Genomic DNA, 20,664 nt, shown 5'->3' with positions numbered 1-20,664 from the left:
AATATATGTTTGATGAAACGTGATTATGTGCATGAGTGTAAGTATGCATATGTACTTGTATATGTACAGAATGTGTATATGTGTTTGTACAATGAATGTATATGTACAGAATGTGTATATGTGTTTGTACAGTGAATGTATATGTACAGTATGTGTATGTGTATGTTTGTATATTGAATGTGCGTGTGGATGTACGAACATTAGGTAGGTAAATATGTACTGTATTTGTGTATGTATGTGGGAGCGTAGGTACCTATGTACGTATGTGAGCATACGTGAATTTGCATGTACAATACATTCGACTCCCAGAGTGCGTGGGAGCCAGAGCACGGCCCCATCACCCCCGAGAGCCCAACCCACAAACAGGAGGCGTGGTGCCCAGGGAACCAGGGACCACCGCCCCCACGCAGCCAAGCCGGCCAGCGACAGGAACCCCAGAGCCCGACCCACCGTACCGCCCACAAGGGCCAGCAGCAGGCCGCAGACAGACGCACTCGGCGGAGGACAGGGCACGAGAAAAGCAGGGGACAGCCAGACCCCAAGCCAGCGAGAGACCACACCCCACACGGGCAGAAAGGCGAGACGCCCCGCCCGAAGGACCCAGAGACTCCCCGCAACCGGACGGGAAGACCGCCCCCGCCCCACCGGCAACCGGGCCCCCACGAGCCCACCCCCCACCCCCGGAGAGCGCGGCGAGGCCAGCCCCCGGCCACCCCACCCAAACCGGCCGCCGCAGGACCACCCAGGCACAGGGCCACGGGAACCACCCACCCCACCCGCAGGGACCCCAACGATGGAGATGGAACAACCAGCAACCGCCCCGCCGAGCCCCCCCCCGAGGGAGGGGAAAAATTAAAAAATAATATTAATAAAATATATTTTAAAAATAAATAAATAAATAAATTAATTAATTAATTAATTAAAAAAAAAAAGAATTAAAAGAAGATCACAGACATGCTGACAAACAAGGTCACTACCCCAGCAACTGGCCGACTCGCAGCACCTCGGAATACCTTGCAGCACCAAGCTACCACAATAGACGCAGGGACTAGGCCCAACAGGCCCCAACCAAGACGGGCACCCGGAAGGGATGGACAGCGGGACCCAGGAGCTCCAGACACGCAGTTCGGATGCAGTAGCCTGAGGCGTCGACCCCCGTCTGACAGGCAGGCCCAGAGCGTACCCCCAGAAATATACATACATACATACATACATACACACATACACATACACATACACACATACACGTATACATACCCACACATACACATATACATACACATATGTACACATACACATATATAAACATACATACATACACACACATATACATACATATACACAGTTCGTCAGCCCCGACAGCCATCACGCGCGCGCGCTGCCACCAGTCACAACATCAGCCACACCCCTGCACCAGACCCAGCAGCCACGGGCGCCCACACCACAAACAAACGGCAGCAGAAACAGCAGCCGCAATAACCCCAGACAGCCAGCACCAGCCAATCAAATTAAAGCGATCAAAGAAAAACTGCGACCAGCAACCACACGCCACCAGGGCCACGGAGACCAGCCGGCGCCAGCCCGCCGGTCAGCCCGAACGCCAACACGCAAACAAGAGACACCAACAACCCCCCCAACCAAAAGGCCCCCCACCCCAACCCAAACCCGCACAAACACACCACCGCCCAAACAACCGGGACACAGCATCCAGACCAGACACGGGGGCTGCGCCGCCACCACACCAAGTCACCAACAGAGACCCCACAGCGCAAGGTCGGGCCACACGGGCACGGACCCCATCCAACAGGAAGTGAGACCCGCGCGACGCCACACACAAATAAATAATAAGATTAAAAAAAAAATGAAATAAAAAAAAAAAGTTTTTTGCATTTTAAAAGTGATACTTGAAATATTATTATGTATATAGGACTATCATTTCATCACTGGTTAATTTGGTCTCAAAATAATGTTGACAATAATATCCTTTCTTGGCAATAATCTGTAGGTCAATTTATTGTCCAGCAATATGTGTTTTCGGCCCAGGTCTAACGTTTGTTACCATTTCAAGATTTGAGTGTGTTTCTACGACTGATTGACAAACTTCATCTCACTCACATTATTGCAAAATGCGCTTGTGTGTTTTGGCAAGCAAGGACGCCAAGTTGTTGCCTGTGCGAAGCAGTCAAGCGTTTGAAACTTTGCTCCGGCTTTGACATGTCCTGACGAAGCCCGCTCAGGCTTGGAGCAAAGTCCATCTGTGCAGTGCAATATAATTTCACCCTATAAGGCAACAGTCAGCTCTGTCGCAGAGCCTGCCCAAAATGTTCTGTCTTCTTGTTTTGATTGGACCCAGAGAAGATACAGGCTGTGTGAAGTCTGTGGGCCACTGTGGTAGGGCTGTGGGTGTATGGCTACCCTCCATTAGCACTTTCTCCATCTTGAGATCCTTCTTCCATCCATGGTGAAAAGATGTCATAGAGCAAGACAAAAAAGGGAGTTTCTCCCACAGTCTGGTCTGAGGTGACCCAAAAGAGGAGAGAAAGCATGCGGCTGCATGTCTCCTGGCATTGCTAACTTGACTGTGAGGGCAGACTTTGCTTGGCTTGCAAGCTTGACATTTTGATTCTCTTCAGACTGACTCATAGGCCAGCCAGGTGATGAAGAGAGTGCCAGCTATCTGGTCTCCCTCCTCCTCTTCCTCCTGTCTCTCCTGGACCCAGACAGGATTCCTTCGCTGACACACATAAACCCATTAACTGTCTTATCTGATGGTGACTGCATCTGCACTCCTATCTATCTCAAACTAACCTTTCACAAACCTGAAATGAAAAACACGTGTTCCAAAAATTACGATGGATTATTTGTGACGTAAACAATTCAATAGAGCTACTGTTCCAGGGATTTTCAAAGAGAGACTCTCAAATATTCAACCAAAATTACTGAGCTTTTTAATTACAAATCGTACAATAAAATTCGATATAAAAAAAAAATAGATCAAGAAAAGAGTTGATTTTGTAACTCTTAATTTGTCATCAAAACAAAACTGTGGGAACAGTTTAGTGAAGACTCAATCAATCAATCAATCAATGTTTATTTATATTGCCCTAAATCACAAGTGTCTCAAAGGGCTGCACAAGCCACAACGACATCCTCGGTACAGAGCCCACATAAGGGCAAGGAAAAACTCACCCCAGTGGGACGTCGATGTGAATGACTATGAGAAACCTTGGAGAGGACCGCATATGTGGGTAACCCCCCCTCTAGGGGAGACCGAATGCAATGGATGTCGAGTGGGTCTGACATAATATTGTGAGAGTCCAGTCCATAGTGGATCCAACATAATAGTAAGAGTCCAGTCCATAGTGGGGTCAGCAGGAAACCATCCCGAGCGGAGACGGGTCAGCAGCGCAGAGATGTTCCCAACCGATGCACAGACAAGTGGTCCACCCCGGGTCCCGACTCTGGACAGCCAGCACTTCATCCATGGCCACCGGACCTGTGTGTCTCCCCCTCCACAAGGGATAGGGGGGAGCAGAAAAAGAAAAAGAAACGGCAGATCAACTGGTCTAAAAAAGGGGGGCTATTTAAAGGCTAGAGTACACAAATGAGTTTTAAGATGGGACTTAAATGCTTCTACTGAGGTAGCATCTATAACTGTTACCGGGAGGGCATTCCATAGTACTGTAGCCCGAATAGAAAACGCTCTATAGCCCGCAGACTTTTTTTGGGCTCTGGGAATCACTAATAAGCCAGAGTTCTTTGAACGCAGATTTCTTGCCGGGACATTTGGTACAATACAATCGGCAAGATAGGATGGAGCTAGACCGTGTAGTATTTTATACGCAAGTAGTAAAACCTTAAAGTCACATCTTAAGTGCACAGGAAGCCAGTGCAGGTGAGCCAGTATAGGCGTAATATGATCAAACTTTCTTGTTCTTGTCAAAAGTCTAGCAGCCGCATTTTGTACCAACTGTAATCTTTTAATGCTAGACATAGGGAGACCCAAAAATAATACGTTACAGTAATCGAGACGAGACGTAACGAACGCATGAATAATGATCTCAGCGTCGCTAGTGGATAAAATAGAACACATTTTAGCGATATTACGGAGATGAAAGAAGGCCGTTTTTGTAACACTCTTAATGTGTGACTCAAAGGAGAGAGTTGGGTCGAAGATAATACCCAGATTCTTTACCGAGTCGCCTTGTGTAATTGTTTGGTTGTCAAATGTTAAGGTGGTATTATTAAATAAATGTCGGTGTCTGGCAGGACCGATAATCAGCATTTCCGTTCCTCTTCCGTTCCAGCATGACAGTGCCATGGTACACAAAGAAGGGTCCATAAAGGCATGTTTGGATGCATTTGGTGTGGGTGAACTTCAGAGCCAAATCCCACACCAGGTCCATGTCCACCATGCAGTATATGTATATTATATTTATTCACCTGTATGAAGACTAAGGCCCCTTCTACACTAAGCCGGATAAGGTTATCCAGGGTAAATCTCACCTTTTAAGACTCCCTCCCCCCGTCGGGGCAACGTGACCTAGTACGCATGCGCGGAAAAAATGCGCGCATCATAGTCACCTCTGACCTGGAAGTGTATCCTTACCCAGTGTTTCAACGGCGTGGCGCAGTGGGAGAGTGGCCGTGCGCAACCCAAAGGTCCCTGGTTCAATCCCCACCTAGTACCAACCTCGTCATGTCCGTTGTGTCCTGAGCAAGACACTTCACCCTTGCTCCTGATGGGTGCTGGTTATCACCTTGCATGGCAGCTCCCTCCATCAGTGTGTGAATGTGTGTGTGAATGGGTAAATGTGGAAGTAGTGTCAAAGCGCTTTGAGTACCTTGAAGGTAGAAAAGCGCTATACAAGTACAACCCATTTATCATTATTATTGCCACATTTCTTTTAACAGTAAACCTTGATTGCCTCACCATCAGCAGCTGTTAGACTATTGTAGTGAATCACACCTGAGCCATCATACATGACTCATATCTTTAATGGACGTGTGAATGTAAACAATGTGATAAAGACAATTTTGCACCAACAGGACACTGTGCTGGTAGGCCGAAATTGGCGGTCGTACTTGACGGCCGCAACCACTTCATGGCTTCACAATAGTTATGGAGTACAAAACTAGACGTTGAGTAATCGCTCGACGTACATCGCGGACAATAACAGACAGTCTGCTTTGCCAGTCCAAATGCATTCGCTATTTTTCGTAGTCTTCCCTCGTCCACGGCAGGCTGCATTGTCGTTGTCTCTCCTTCGACAAATGGACACAGTTTTTCACTTAGTAGAATCACAGCTGACCTGGACATTTGAAAGTTCTCTTGCCGTTCCTCTGACACAACACACTGGGTGACAAACATATCCCACCAAGCTGCCGTTCTTCCAGGCCTTATCCAAAACCGTCGCTCAACATTTCTATGTTGCCGGCTGAGATGTGTTGTATCCGAAATAGCTGCAATCGCCCGTTTCCTTCTCTTAAAGTATTGATGTGTGATTACCAAAAGTGCTTGTACATGTAGAAGAAGGAGAAACACGGGCATGTGTGGATGATTCTCCTCCATTTTTCTAGTGGTTGCCGCCGAGTTACCAAACGGGTTGTTATGAAGCTGGCTGTGACGCGTTTTTTTCTGATGTCACTTCCTGTGTGGGGCGCGGTCTTTCTGGGATCACTTCCTCTCCGAACTCAGTTTGTAAATGAGCAATGAGTTCATACAAAGCTAAGAGCCGGAGATTCAAGAAATACACGGCGCACTTACCCGTGTAAAAAAGTATCTAAGGAGGGGAACCTTAAACGATGGTTTAGTGTGGTTGACACAATGCTTAGGCTAAATAATTATTCGTTTAAGGGGTTATCCGGCCTCACCTGCCATCATGGAAAGAAAAAAAATTTAAAAAGAAAAAAAAAAAATTAAATTGTTATATGTATTCAGTGATTATACTATAAAGTTATTTTCCATTTAACTTCACCAGTTTTAGATTATTTGTATTCAAAATCGCTGAATTTTCACATTTGCCGTTCAAATCCTGAGAAGAGACGGTGCGGTGAACAGCAGCCAGTTGAGGCACGTCACTCAGTTGTGCCTCAACATGGATTGCGGACTCGGCTAACTGCTGGCCTGCTGTGCAGTGAGACCATATTGCTATATGAACTATATTATACATTTCCATAATTTAGTTAGCTGAGGTATATAATGTACAGTGTATTTTGTCAACAACTGTATGTGTGTAAAGTATTTCTTGTACTGAGTAATCATAAAACTGCTGCGAAGACGCACTGTGTGAGGCACGCAGTAATCCCGCCTCCTGGTGCCGGTTAATGCACCCCCGCCGCAGAATGCACCCCCCGACGGGAGTGCCACACCAACCAAAGCCCACACCAAAACCCTCCACGTGCAAGACCGAATCCACCCAAAATAAGTCACTTAACAAGAAGCCAAAAAGTGCAAAAACAACAATGCTCGCGCCGGAGAAGCCGTGAACGACTGCAGGGACACAACATTAGGTACACCTGCAGACTGCAGCACGGATTTCATATTTCATTCATTCACAACTCCTCCAACACGAACACCACTGTTTCCGCACTTATAAGTAAAGATAAGACCATAATAACGTTTTTTTAATTAAATGTGCTTTTTTGTGTGCTGGAGCTGTGGCCGCAAGGTAGTTGGTGCCTGTCGTGGCGGTAATCCTAGAACCCGTTGGTGGACACCGGCGGTGAGGGATGCCGTCAAGCTGAAGAAAGAGTCCTATCGGGTTCTTTTGGCTCATAGGACTCCTGAGGCAGCGGACAGGTACCGACAGGCCAAGCGGTGTGCGGCTTCAGCGGTTGCGGAGGCAAAAACTCGGACATGGGAGGAGTTCGGGGAAGCCATGGAAAACGACTTCCGGACGGCTTCGAAGCGATTCTGGACCACCATCCGCCGCCTCAGGAAGGGAAAGCAGTGCACTATCAACACCATGTATGGTGAGGATGGTGTTCTGCTGACCTCGACTGCTGATGTTGTGGATCGGTGGAGGGAATACTTCGAAGACCTCCTCAATCCCACCAACACGTCTTCCTATGAGGAAGCAGTGCCTGGGGAATCTGTGGTGGGCTCTTCTATTTCTGGGGCTGAGGTTGCTGAGGTAGTTAAAAAGCTCCTCGGTGGCAAGGCCCCGGGGGTGGATGAGATCCGCCCGGAGTTCCTTAAGGCTCTGGATGCTATGGGGCTGTCTTGGTTGACAAGACTCTGCAGCATCGCGTGGACATCGGGGGCGGTACCTCTGGATTGGCAGACCGGGGTGGTGGTTCCTCTCTTTAAGAAGGGGAACCGGAGGGTGTGTTCTAACTATCGTGGGATCACACTCCTCAGCCTTCCCGGTAAGGTCTATTCAGGTGTACTGGAGAGGAGGCTACGCCAGATAGTCGAACCTCGGATTCAGGAGGAACAGTGTGGTTTTCGTCCTGGTCGTGGAACTGTGGACCAGCTCTATACTCTCGGCAGGGTCCTTGAGGGTGCATGGGAGTTTGCCCAACCAGTCTACATGTGTTTTGTGGACTTGGAGAAGGCATTCGACCGTGTCCCTCGGGAAGTCCTGTGGGGAGTGCTCAGAGAGTATGGGGTATCGGACTGTCTGATTTTGGCGGTCCGCTCCCTGTATGATCAGTGTCAGAGCTTGGTCCGCATTGCCGGCAGTAAGTCGGACACGTTTCCAGTGAGGGTTGGACTCCGCCAAGGCTGCCCTTTGTCACCGATTCTGTTCATAACTTTTATGGACAGAATTTCTAGGCGCAGTCAAGGCGTTGAGGGGATCTGGTTTGGTGGCTGCAGGATTAGGTCTCTGCTTTTTGCAGATGATGTGGTCCTGATGGCTTCTTCTGGCCAGGATCTTCAGCTCTCGCTGGATCGGTTGGCAGCCGAGTGTGAAGCGACTGGGATGAGAATCAGCACCTCCAAGTCCGAGTCCATGGTTCTCTCCCGGAAAAGGGTGGAATGCCATCTTCGGGTTGGGGAGGAGACCCTGCCCCAAGTGGAGGAGTTCAAGTACCTCGGAGTCTTGTTCACGAGTGAGGGAAGAGTGGATCGTGAAATCGACAGGCGGATCGGTGCGGCATCTTCAGTAATGCGGACGCTGTATCGATCCGTTGTGGTGAAGAAGGAGCTGAGCCGGAAGGCAAAGCTCTCAATTTACCAGTCGATCTACGTTCCCATCCTCACCTATGGTCATGAGCTTTGGGTTATGACCGAAAGGACAAGATCACGGGTACAAGCGGCCGAAATGAGTTTCCTCCGCCAGGTGGCAGGGCTCTCCCTTAGAGATAGGGTGAGAAGCTCTGTCACCCGGGGGGAGCTCAAAGTAAAGCCGCTGCTCCTCCACATCGAGAGGAACCAGATGAGGTGGTTCGGGCATCTGGTCAGGATGCCACCCGATCGCCTCCCTCGGAAGGTGTTTAGGACACGTCCGACCGGTAGGAGGCCACGGGGAAGACCCAGGACACGTTGGGAAGACTATGTCTTTCGGCTGGCCTGGGAACGCCTCGGGATCCCCCGGGAGGAGCTGGACGAAGTGGCTGGGGAGAGGGAAGTCTGGGCTTCCCTGTTTAGGCTGGTGCCCCCGCGACCCGACCTCGGATAAGCGGAAGAAGATGGATGGATGTGTGCTACAGTTTGTATGTGTAAAGTTAAAGTTTAGTTAAAGTACCAATGATTGTCACACACACACTAGGTGTGGTGAAATTTGTCCAGCAGCGGTGCCGCGCCCGGGAATAATTTTTGGTGATTTAACCCCCAATTCCAACCCTTGATGCTGAGTGCCAAGCAGGGAAGAATGCTGGTATGAGATTTTAAACATAACCTGTTAACTGCTGCCAATCAAATGGTGAATAAGATACTCTTTAGGGTTCATATGTTTGTAAATCTGACTGTGATGAAGTCAGTGCCTCACCAGCCATGAACCTCACCGCACGTCACTGGTGTAGACGTAGCCTTAGTTATAGGTAGGTAACAATAACCAACATAATTATAAACTGCGACAAAACTCTAGACGGTTAATATTACTTTTTAAATTAAAGGTATTGTAAAACCATGACTGATAACCCCACTTTGCTCAACTCACGGACCGGTGACATTGCCAACTTACTGGCGAAGCAAGTTAGCGGTAGGTCGCTAGCTAGCTTAAATGCTAACATGAATACAAGAGGCATTAACATATTTCCCCTTTACAAATGACATAGTTACCCCAATCTCTCTCTTGTATAAACAAATTGCTTTCTGAGCTACTAAGCTAAAATAAATCGACACGTTTTAAAGGGGAACTGCATTTTTTTTGGAATTTTGCCTATCATTCACAATCCCTATGTAATACAAATGGTAAATTGATTGTACTTGTATAGCGCTTTTCTACCTTTAAGGTACTCTAAGTGCTTTGACACTATTTTCACATTCACTCATTTACACACTGATGGCGGGAACTGCCAGGCAAGGCCCTAACCACGCCCCATCAGGAGCAAGGGTGAAGTGTCTTGCTCAAAGACACAATGGACATGACTAGAATGGCGGAAGCTGGGGATCGAACCAGGAACCCTCAAGTTGCTGGGACGGCTGCTCTACCACCCCAGACAAGAACAGATAGGTTTTTCTTTTTTATGCATTCTAAATCGTTAAATACGGAAAGTACTAGGTGGCTAACAATCCAACTCTATTGGGTCCATAATGCCCTCTAAAAAAACATCCCAAAATTGCCAAGAATGCTTATTCACATCTCCTGACCTGAATAAAACACAATTATTAGCAATATCAAAAAGAGCTAAGTAGCCTGTGCAGCTATATTGACATACTGAGCCGGTGAGTTGGTAAAAGTTAATCCATCCATCCATTTTCTACCGCTTATTCCCTTTAGGGTCGCGGGGGGCGCTGGAGCCTATCTCAGCTACAATCGGGCGGAAGGCGGGGTACACCCTGGACAAGTCGCCACCTCATCGCAGGGCCAACACAGATAGACAGACAACATTCACACTCACATCCACACACTAGGGCCAATTTAGTGTTGCCAATCAACCTATCCCCAGGTGCATGTCTTTGGAAGTGGGAGGAAGCCGGAGTACCCGGAGGGAACCCACGCAGTCACGGGGAGGACATGCAAACTCCACACAGAAAGATCCCGAGCCCGGGATTGAACCCAAGACTACTCAGGACCTTCGTATTGTGAGGCAGATGCACTAACCCCTCTTCCACCGTGAAGCCCCGTAAAAGTTAATTCTAGATTATAAATCTTGCCTCTCACCTGGATAGTAAAAGGTTGTGGCCATAAACCTTCAACGGAAGAATATAAAGATATTCAAACACTAAAATAATATGCCATTGTTTTTAACCAAAAAATTGGATGGGAAAGATTTCACAAGCACCGGTTTGACCATCGTTTAAGCACTGGCACTGTTTTAAAAGTAACAATTTAATACGAGTATTGATTAAAATGTAAACGAGACCCATCCCTTTAAGACCAGAGTGCATATACTGGGGAATCTTTGAGGTCTAACAAAATCCTTTCCAAGATGCTAATAGAACTCTAAATAATTTGCAACTACATTTTCTAAATTAAATTACGGAAAAGGTTGCCGCCATTAAACCTTTATAAACGGTAAAAGCATTGTTAAATAATATTCTAAACTGGCATAGAGTGTAAAAATAAGATAATAAAAAAATGTAAGCTTTAAAGCTGAATAACAAATGCGCATTTCACTTTTTGACATCATGAACTGACATACTTGCCAGTAGCGGGGTGTGTATATATTCTCAAGTATTTCTTTTATATATATATATATATATATATATATATATATATATATATATATATATATATATATATATATATATATATATATATATATATAAGAACATGTATATAATACGTTCATGAATGGGTATATCCGTTCGGCCACCGTGTTCAATGGAGGAGTCTGATGTACAAAATTTGCAGGCAGCCTACCCCTTCCCCTTCTAGCTGTCCTGGATGAACTGAAATTATTTTTTCCAATCATTTTGGAACTTGCAAGCGTACTTCTTCTTCTTACTCGTCGTCGCCATGGCTCTTCTTCGTTCTTCTGCTTCGTCTCTGTTATGTTTTTGGACATTACTACTTGCCGTAGTTTTGAAGCAATGCATGATGGGAATCCGGATGTTGTGTGTCAGTGTATTAACGTGCCGGCTGGAATAAACACACGCTGAGAAATAGCTCCGTGCCTGCCTACTTTATGGGTTATAGATAAACCTATGGATAACGGAGACATATATAATAGTCTCCTTTTCAGGTGAGAGAGGACACTAAAGCCAGTGCCTTTAAGGCACGCCCTCAATATTGTTGTCCGGGTGGAAATCGGGAGAAATTCGGGAGAATGGTTGCCCCGGAAGATTTTCAGGAGGGGCACTGAAATTCGGGAGTCTCCCGGGAAAATCGGGAGGGTTGGCAAGTATGTGAACCGGCACACACGTTTTTTAAGAAGTTAACTACAGCGGTACCTTGGTTTTCGTTATTAATGCATTTCAGAGGATTTCTTGAAAAGTAAATCATAGTAAAAGTAAAACCTTTTGGGGATGAGCAGCTAGGGACGAGGGAAAGACTATTTCGTTATGTTCCTTTCTTTGGACCCATGGTGGGTTATTTTGGAGCCTTACTCAGTTTAAAAAGCACACAGACTGAGTTCCAGTGTGTGTTACATGGTATTCAAATCGAGATAGCGTAAAAAAACCGGGACATATTTTGGATGAACATTTTCGCCTAAAGCCAAATCATGCTAAAACTGGGGCGTATGAAAACGGACCATTACACTGTAAAATGCAACAGTTATGTTATTGCATGTAATATCTGGTGTATATTTGTCTTCTTCTTTTAACCCCCCTTGTTAGGGCTGCCTCTTTTTTTGGAAAAGGTCTTGCTGAAAAGCCAAAGAAAAAGCATTAAAAAAAACATCCACAGTTGTGAACAATGTTGAAGTGTGTAATGTCACGTGTGACCCTGATCTAGATCAGACACATAGACCTGTTCCTGTGATGCTCACTGAATTGAGGTCTAGTGATGTGTGATGTCCAACATCAAGTGACGTGCAACTTTCAAGGTGTTTTTTTTTTAGGGAAATAAACTCGGTCGAATTCCAAATTGTACCACCTAAAGGGAATTCGTTCTTCCAGTGTACAGTCTCTGTATGTCGTACTCTATTACTTGTTATGATAGCAGACCAAAATGGAACTAGCTTGTGGACCATTATAGATTTAGAACATGAAGGAATATAACGTTTCTGTGGGAAAGAATTTTAACTGTCAAAAAAGTATGTCACCAACCAGACGATGGAAAATAATGTTGCTGCCTGGTTGCCAAGCAACACCATCGAGCTGTGCCAAACAGCCTTGCTGACCTGTGTATCATAAAAAGCCATAACAGGAATAATACAATGGCATGAGGCCATTTTCCCATGCACTTACCGGTTGATAAAACATCAACCAAGCTGCATTTATCAATGAACTTGTTGTATTTCTACACAGACGACTTGATCAACAGTGATGTGAGCTGCTCTGACATGCTCAAGACTGGCATTGGCCTGCATTTTAAAGCTGCCAAAATGGATGTGTGTACTCATCAGAGGGTATGAAGTCCAATCAGTGCTTCTATTTTCCCATAGTGTCACATGTTCTTTGTACAGACCCACACTAGCACGTCTAATCTATTTGAAAAGTCTCTACACATTCCCCCACTTATCTGATTTAGACTTTGACTGTACATTACTGTCCATTTTGCTAAATTGATTTAATTAAAATGTGCAGAGACCAATCACTCGCTCCTGCAGTTTGGGGAATACACCAACCAGTGGCGCTACTTTCCACACTTTCATCGAGACCTCAGACCAGCAGCAACAACGGAAGGGGTCGCTACGTCAACGGCGTGTAACTGTTGGTGGGTCTTCTGTGGTTTTATTCTGAACAAATTAATTCATATGACAGCGAATTCAATATTATAACCTTGTGTTCCTTCAGCTTTGTGTGCTCCCCGGTGCAACGACCAGAATGGAGATCTCCCTGAGAAGGTAAACCCTCAAAGCAGAGCCTTCAGGGTGGTATCAGCACACGACCCAGATCTGCAGCAATTATGCTCTGTTTATATTTCCCAGCTCTCTGGAGCTGTCAAAGCAATGACTTTAAAAATAGTGTCAGGGTTTTAGTTTTAGTGTGTGTCTTATTTGCGTAGGATTGTACAAAGCTGTGTGGTTATACAAACACGACACTGTAAAAAATGTGATTAGAATTTAGTTTGAAGTCAAACGCTACTTTTATTAGACACAAAATTTGGCTCAAATTAAAGCTGCAAGCAGCGTTGGACGGGGCCCTTACACTTCCGTGCATTAAAGGGCTCATGCAAGTTGGCGGGCACGCATGACACATGCAGTCACGTCTTTCCCAATGCTGACACCTATCATCAAAAATTTTAGGAAGATGTGGAAGGAAGTTAAGACTGGTATAATTTTCCACCACAAGGAGCTAATACTCGTGTCGGTCGATATCAACGTCTAGTCATGATCAGACCCCAACATTTAAGCCTCATACCAGTTGGGAAGGAGAGCTGATCCTTTAAAGTGAAGTCATGACAGTTGAATTGGTGATGGCGAGGAGCAGTTTTTACTGCCACGCTCTGCCCACCACAAATGCGTACCAACATGTATTGATCCATCTGACACTTCTGTATGTCATCATCGTCATTTCTACCAAGTTTGATCAAAATCGGAATTTTTGGAGCACAGATATAAACGTTGAACATTTTGTGGCATACCATCAGATCAAAGTTGGGCACACATCCTATGGTGTAGGCAACATTCCTTTCGCAATTTAGCATCGCCTATCTTTCTGGTATCTGTCATTATAACCGCGACTCATTTTTCAAAATCCCTAGAAGGAGTTTGTAAAAGTACAACCCCTGTTTTTGGCCTAAACATACGTGACAGAAACCAAGATGGGATAGGATAGACTTTTATTTATCCCACAATGGGAATGACCGACTTCATGTTTGTTTTTAAAAATCGGTTCTTGAAACTTTGACTTGTGTACTGTCATGATTGACGTCTCCAGGGATTTTAGTGACAATACGTGAATTTTGTGGCTGTGGCTAATTTTTAGAAATTTTCAAGGGGCCCTAGAGAGTCAATTTTGATATGTTGTGTTCGTGAACACCCTAATGTAGAAATTCTCGCCAAACCTAATGAAATTGGACATTTTGGTGCGTTTTCATGCATGTTGTGGGCCTCAAAAATGCATCAAAACGTATTGAAATTTAATACAATAGGGCCTTTGCAGCATGTGCTGCTTGGGCCCTAAATATGAGCATAAGATCAAACCTGGGATCTGAGGGGTGCTCAGGCAATAATGCGAATATCAAGAACACAGTACTCCCGTTTTTAGTACTGTTAATTGATTCCGGGCATAACTGTGATTGATGAATTTCTGCAGAGTAGGAATCATTATTTATACATTGAATATTTTCATAGCTAGAGCATAAAACCCTGTTTAATATCTTCTTAAGCCCATTATGAGAGCCGTTTCAACATGAAATAACACCCTTTAGTCACCTTTATGCTCTTTTAATCCAATATAGTAACGCTGCCTGCGGCTGAGCCAATTAGTGACCCTGATACTGAACAGCGTGATCTGATTGAATTGATCTAATTTAGTGGTCAGTGTTGCCAACTAGGCGACATTGTCGCTAAATCTGGCGACTTTCCAGATCCTCTTTGCAACTTTTTTAGTAAACAGCTAATAGCGACAAATCTAGAGATTATTTCCGGTGTTGTGGCTTTGACAAAAAGTGCTTAAAACATTAAAAAAAACAACAACTTTATATCGACAGATAGACCTGAAGTTGACCTAGAGATTGAATAAAATAATAATAATAATAAATGACTTATGTATTTTTTGTGACTGAGGCACTCCTGAGTCCGCGGCACCATACTTGGGGGGAGCCTTAAAGATGAAAAAAAAATCTATATATTTTATTGGTTTTGAAAATGCAAAATGCCCCCCCTGCATACTTTGATTTTTCAGTATTCGTCCCTCAGTGGAAAAAGTTTGGACACCCCTAGTTTACAGTATAGGCTACTGTTGTTTATAATGTAGTTTTACCTTTAAATAAACTAACAGCACTGTTGAAATAAAAAAACAAAAAAAAAACTATAAACTATAACCAATAAAAAAAATAACACTGGCAGAAGAGCGTCCCCACCTGGCTGTAAAGAGGCAGGTGAGACAATGCACATCAGATCCCTGAAATATGTCTCCTGTTTGTGTTTGCTCACAGCATGTATCGAAGGGGTCAAATCATCGTACATGTATGCTTTTCAGATTTATTGATTGGGGGGGGCGTGGCTCACATGGTAGAGTGGCCAGCCAGAAACGTATGCTTTCCTGGTTTGAATCCAGCTTCCGCCGTCCTCGTCACTGTCGTTGTGTCCTTGGGCAAGACACTTCACCCACCTTGCTCTCAGTGCCACCCACACTGGTGTAAATGTAGATAATGGCTATCTCAATCCCAATATGTTTTATCCAACAGGTCTTGGGGTGCAATGACATCATTATGCATTTCTAATTGTGTTCCACATTATTCACAGGTTGAAAAAAAGGTTTTCCCTCAAAACACATTAGTCACGAGTAACAGGTATGCACGCTCTCTTTCCCCTCCTCCAGGATGTGGACAGGCAGGAGGCCAAATCACTCAAGGAGCTAAACACAAATGAGATCTGCGTGTGGTTCGCCAGCATTGGACTGCACAAATGTCTCCCTTTCATCCAAGGTAAGGCACACATGCCTCTGCAATTAGGTGCCTTTCCCAGCCCCGTGGCTGTGTTAGCTTTATCTGAACCACGGATCAAATGTTTTGTTTCATCTCTGATCTCGTCGATCAGAGGATATAAAATGACAACAATCGTGTGAAGGGTAACACATAATTGAATGGGTGGGGTTATGAATGGGTATTTATGTTGTCCGAGCCAAATATTCAAATGCAATCATTACTTCAAAGTACAGTCGAGACGTGATGGTTTTATGATAGCAGTTAAAGTATTCACCCAAATTTAAATTACTGCATACAAAAAATGGTTACAATTACACTTTCTTGGTGTTTTCATTATTTTCAAGCTCTTATTTGGTTTCAGGTATTCAATCAAAGCAGTAGAAGCCTGGGTTGTGCATTAGTGTACATGACAACGTTTCTCTTGCAGAGGCAAATTTGTGTGGAGCAGACATCGCGTCAATCAACGTGAACATTCTGGACATGCTGCACATCAACGCACTAGAAGACAAGGAGAAGCTACTCTCTGCTATTTATAATGAGCTGCACCCTTCCAGTACTTTTGGTACACTCGTATTGCCCGTTGACTAACTTTCATGCCAGCATCATTGACGTGTGTTCAACCTCATACTTCTTTGTAGGATCCTTCCAGAACAATCATGTCGAGACGTTCATGCCAATGATCAAATCAAAGTCCTCACCGCAGGTGAACTGCCTAAGCATGAATCGACGATCCCTCAAGCTCAGGTACAGGTCTGCCCTCAAAACTTCAATGTGCACTCCACCTTGTAGCTACTTGCTTCTAGGCAAGTAAATCATACTAACCAGCATGTTGATATGCAACTCATTTATTGTTTATTTTTGAATGCCAGGCACAATAACCAGAACTACATGGCACATCGGAATTCACAGTTGATAGAGGTCACAATAAATGGTAAGCAATTAAAATGGTAAACTTTTGACATTTTGGAAACATTGTTGCAAAATAGACCTAACTGATCAGTGGGGAAAATTGGTTGTAAATTGTATGCTTTTAACCATAGACATCTTATAAGTAGACGCAGCATTGGCTGCTGTGACGCGAGAAATTCGGCCACCATCTTGAAGTGGTGATGAGGAGCTGGCGAGCAGCCTAAACCGACAGTTGACAGGTAGAAAACAAGGAAGCCGGGCTGGTGTTCAGCGTTTTCCTGCTCAAATGAGCGGACTGTTGAAAATAGGAATCAGGGGATTACTTTTCACAAGTAAGATTTAACATTAACGTACTATTGGTTGTATTTTGTGAAAAGAATATTACCACAGAGTTGAGAAGGAGCAAAGATCTTCAATATTTGTATGTGAAAATCACAAAGAAATCTTCTGGGGGAGGATGACCCCCCTACAGGAGTTTGGTTTACAAACTTTCAGCCCCACCTAAAACACAATTCACCAGCCGCCACTGATTATGATGCATTCTCATTTTATGCAAAGTATAAGACAATACTTTATTAACAGTATAATTTTAACCAGGAATAAGTCTTCAAGTAACAAGATTCAAATACTAACATTGTTGGGTAAAACAGAATTTGGTTTTATTCTGAATCCAGTGAAACAGATTGGTGGTTTTAGCTGATATAAAGACTTCCAGGTGTTTATTTATGTTTATGTTTAAGTATTTGGCAGACGCTTTTATCCAAAGCGACATACAAACGTACATAAAAAATACATATAAAACAATCACTGTAAACATTATCATTTAAGGGAAGAATGTAATACAAAATATGAATTAAATGGGCTGACAGTTCATTGCTCCTGCCAAATGAATTGCGGATCACCACTCCAAGATGGCAGCCCCGCGTCTCGTCAGCGTCAGTAGGCAGTAGCGGTCGATGCTGCGTCTACTTATAAGATGTCTATGCCTTTAACACCACATGCACAAACAAAGAAATTCTAAAATTTGACGTGAATTATGAAAAAACATATGAATGATTGACACCACACCGGCCTCTGAGTTCAGTTCAAAACTTAGTAGACACTTAAACACTTTTGCAATAAATTAAAATATAAAACACTAAAATGATCCTGTGGTATAGAGGAACTTGGACCAGTGTAAACACAATGGCAGATCCTTGCATTTTCATTTTAACCTTGGCAAGGTTGTCCCTCCCTATATGTGCGCCGGCCCCTGTTATCCGTGACATTTTACCGTCAACTTATTCTGTATCCCCTTCCTCCATCTCTGTTAAGGTTGGAATAGCAAATATTCCTTAACAAACCATCCTTTGTGGCACTCAGCGTTAATGTACACGTTTTGTAAACTAGATGTATTTGCTAATTATGTTAAAACATTGCTTTTGCATCCAAAATAACTCTTAATTATGCCCAACATATGCATCTAATTAAATTCAAGCCTGAGTCAAATAGATATAATCTAAGTTCGGGCCCCAATTTAGCCAGGAGTGGCCCTGGCCAGCATCCACTCCAGTGGACACATGTATTTTGAATAACAAGGCTATTTTTCCTGAAATGTGTTACACTGACCAAAGAAAGAGACAAAACATGTCCACTGCTGAGAATGCTGGCTCTCAAAATTAGAATAATAGTGAAAAAAAGAAGTCTGGCCCCCGGTGTAATTTTTTGGAAATGTGGCCCCAACAGTTTTTTTGAATAGCCCTGCAGCATTGGGTAAGACATTGCAGGGGTACTTACAGATATTTGACTCTTTCTATAATGATATTTCTTCAAGCATTTTTGGATTTGGTATCGTATTAATCACATGAATTTTCGGTGGAGTCATATTAACATTGCAGATGATGTTTTGTCCTATGTATGAGTTTTAATGTCAAAGTTGCACATCAGCCACTACAGTGGACACTATTGTGTCTTGCCATACACTGCCACCCATTGGTCAGCCGTTTTAAGTACAAAAAAACGTTCTAAAAATGGCTGACCGACATGCGAAGAGGAACACCTGTCCATTCCTTCTACTTTAGGAGACTCTTGCAGGTATACACATATGGGAATACCAAGCAACAAATAAGGAGTAATATAATTGTTCAGATTTTGTAAAAATAATTGATTTTGAGATTTGAGGAAATTATGATTAACCTTATTTCCACTAAACTGGACATCATGCATCTCTGGTTATTCTATTTTGACTTCCATGAATAGTGTTGCTGCAACGTTGGCACTTTTGAAAATACTTAATCTGCATGAACGTTTTGGTTGCAAAGCAATTAATATGTGTTATTAGAATGTAAGTGTATTTTTATTGAAATTTTTTGAAATTTTTTGAATGTTAGTCCTGTAGGTTTAAAAAAAACATTTGTTAAGGTCAGGATGTTTAATATTTTTGCAAAACATTCAGCAATATTGGGATATGTTGAAATATGTGAACAAATGTTAACGATCAGTAAGAACATATTTTATAGTGTTTACAAAATAATTTTCCCCCTTAAAAATATACTTTATCAACACATTTTGTACATCTTGGTGGACATTTCACCAAGTCTTTAAAAATGTGTTTTTTAAAGTTAAGTTGACTAATGAAAATTCTAAAGTAGGTTACCATAATTCATGCATCACAGGGTTAATTTCACAATCCATCCAATAAAATAAAATTACCACAAAAGTATTGCTAACATAGGAAGTCTTTCCTACTGCCTTGTCATGTGTTGCAGCCTCAGAGCGAATCGTTCACCTCAGAACCCCAAAAGAAACAACAATGGCCAAAATAATGGACTCTTGTCTTAGAATGCTGGGAATGACAGAAGACAAAAGCCTTTTTTCACTGAAAGAGCAGAGAGGTACAAAACACTGTACATGAAAGAGCACAGTAGAGTTTTATCACAACAATATGAAGACATCATGCGCACATCTGCTTTTATTTCTAGATTCCGCAGCTGAGCTTTCCCAGGATCAGCATATTGGGAGTCTGCTGATATCCTCATCTGAGAGGGAACTGGAGTTACATTTGTGTAAAAAGGTATCACTGAACATGTTATCAATATGTACACATTCAGTGTAAAAACAACTAATAAATGGACAGTTGAAAAAATATCATTTGTAATGTTAGATGTGGAGTTGAGTTGAGTTGAGTTTGTGTTTATTTAGAACATGCAAGTATACAACATGATACATCACAATTTCCAGTTTCTCTATTCAACATGTTCGAAAAGGAGTAGGAAGAAGCAGAGCTGATTTAATCCTACCCCTTTTCCTTTACATAGCATTTGCTAAAACTTTTGTTCACTTCCTGTTCTCAATTTATTCCAGTGGTTCGTAAGCTAGGGCAGCACGGTGGGAGAGGGGTTAGTGCATCTGCCTCACAATACGAAGGTCCTGAGTAGTCTTGGGTTCAATCAGGATCTTTCTGTGTGGAGTTTGCATGTTCTCCCTGTGACTGCGTGGGTTCCCTCCGGGTACTCCGGCTTCCTCCCACTTCCAAAGACATGCACCTGGGAATAGGTTGATTGGCAACACTAAATTGGCCCTAGTGTGTGAATGTGAGTGTGAATGTTGTCTGTCTATCTGTGTTGGCCCTGCGATGAGGTGGCGACTTGTCCAGGGTGTACCTCGCCTTCCGCCCGATTGTAGCTGAGATAGGCTCCAGCGCCCCCCGCGACCCCAAAGGGAATAAGCGGTAGAAAATGGATGGATGGATGGATGGGTTCTTACGCTTGTTGGAGGTACCGAACCCCACCAGTTTCATATGCACATTCACCGAACCCTTCTTTAGTGAGAAAAAAAAAGTTAGTTATTTTCAAATTCAAGACAAAGTTATATGTTTTTTTTACTGGTGCACAAAATTAACCGTGCATGGACATCACCTTGTTCAAAGAACAAAACCAACACAGTGCATGAACTCAGAACA

General features: G+C 43.7%; 1 protein-coding gene across 1 annotated transcript in view; it reads left to right on the top strand.

Moving 5' to 3' along the window:
- The window catches only part of LOC133617660 (uncharacterized), a 53,201-nt gene that overhangs the window by 7,401 nt on the left and 25,136 nt on the right, over positions 1-20,664 (top strand). The window contains exons 3-11 of the mRNA XM_061977817.1: positions 12,527-12,627; positions 12,806-12,935; positions 13,016-13,065; positions 15,710-15,815; positions 16,243-16,377; positions 16,454-16,559; positions 16,685-16,746; positions 19,472-19,597; positions 19,685-19,776. Coding sequence (XP_061833801.1) covers positions 12,527-12,627; positions 12,806-12,935; positions 13,016-13,065; positions 15,710-15,815; positions 16,243-16,377; positions 16,454-16,559; positions 16,685-16,746; positions 19,472-19,597; positions 19,685-19,776 — 908 coding nt within the window. The remainder of the gene's footprint in view (positions 1-12,526; positions 12,628-12,805; positions 12,936-13,015; positions 13,066-15,709; positions 15,816-16,242; positions 16,378-16,453; positions 16,560-16,684; positions 16,747-19,471; positions 19,598-19,684; positions 19,777-20,664) is intronic.

This window comes from Nerophis lumbriciformis, linkage group LG02 (assembly GCF_033978685.3).
Source record: "Nerophis lumbriciformis linkage group LG02, RoL_Nlum_v2.1, whole genome shotgun sequence".
Classification (NCBI taxonomy): Eukaryota; Metazoa; Chordata; class Actinopteri; order Syngnathiformes; family Syngnathidae; genus Nerophis; species Nerophis lumbriciformis.
This window is presented reverse-complemented; position numbering and strand designations above follow the sequence as displayed.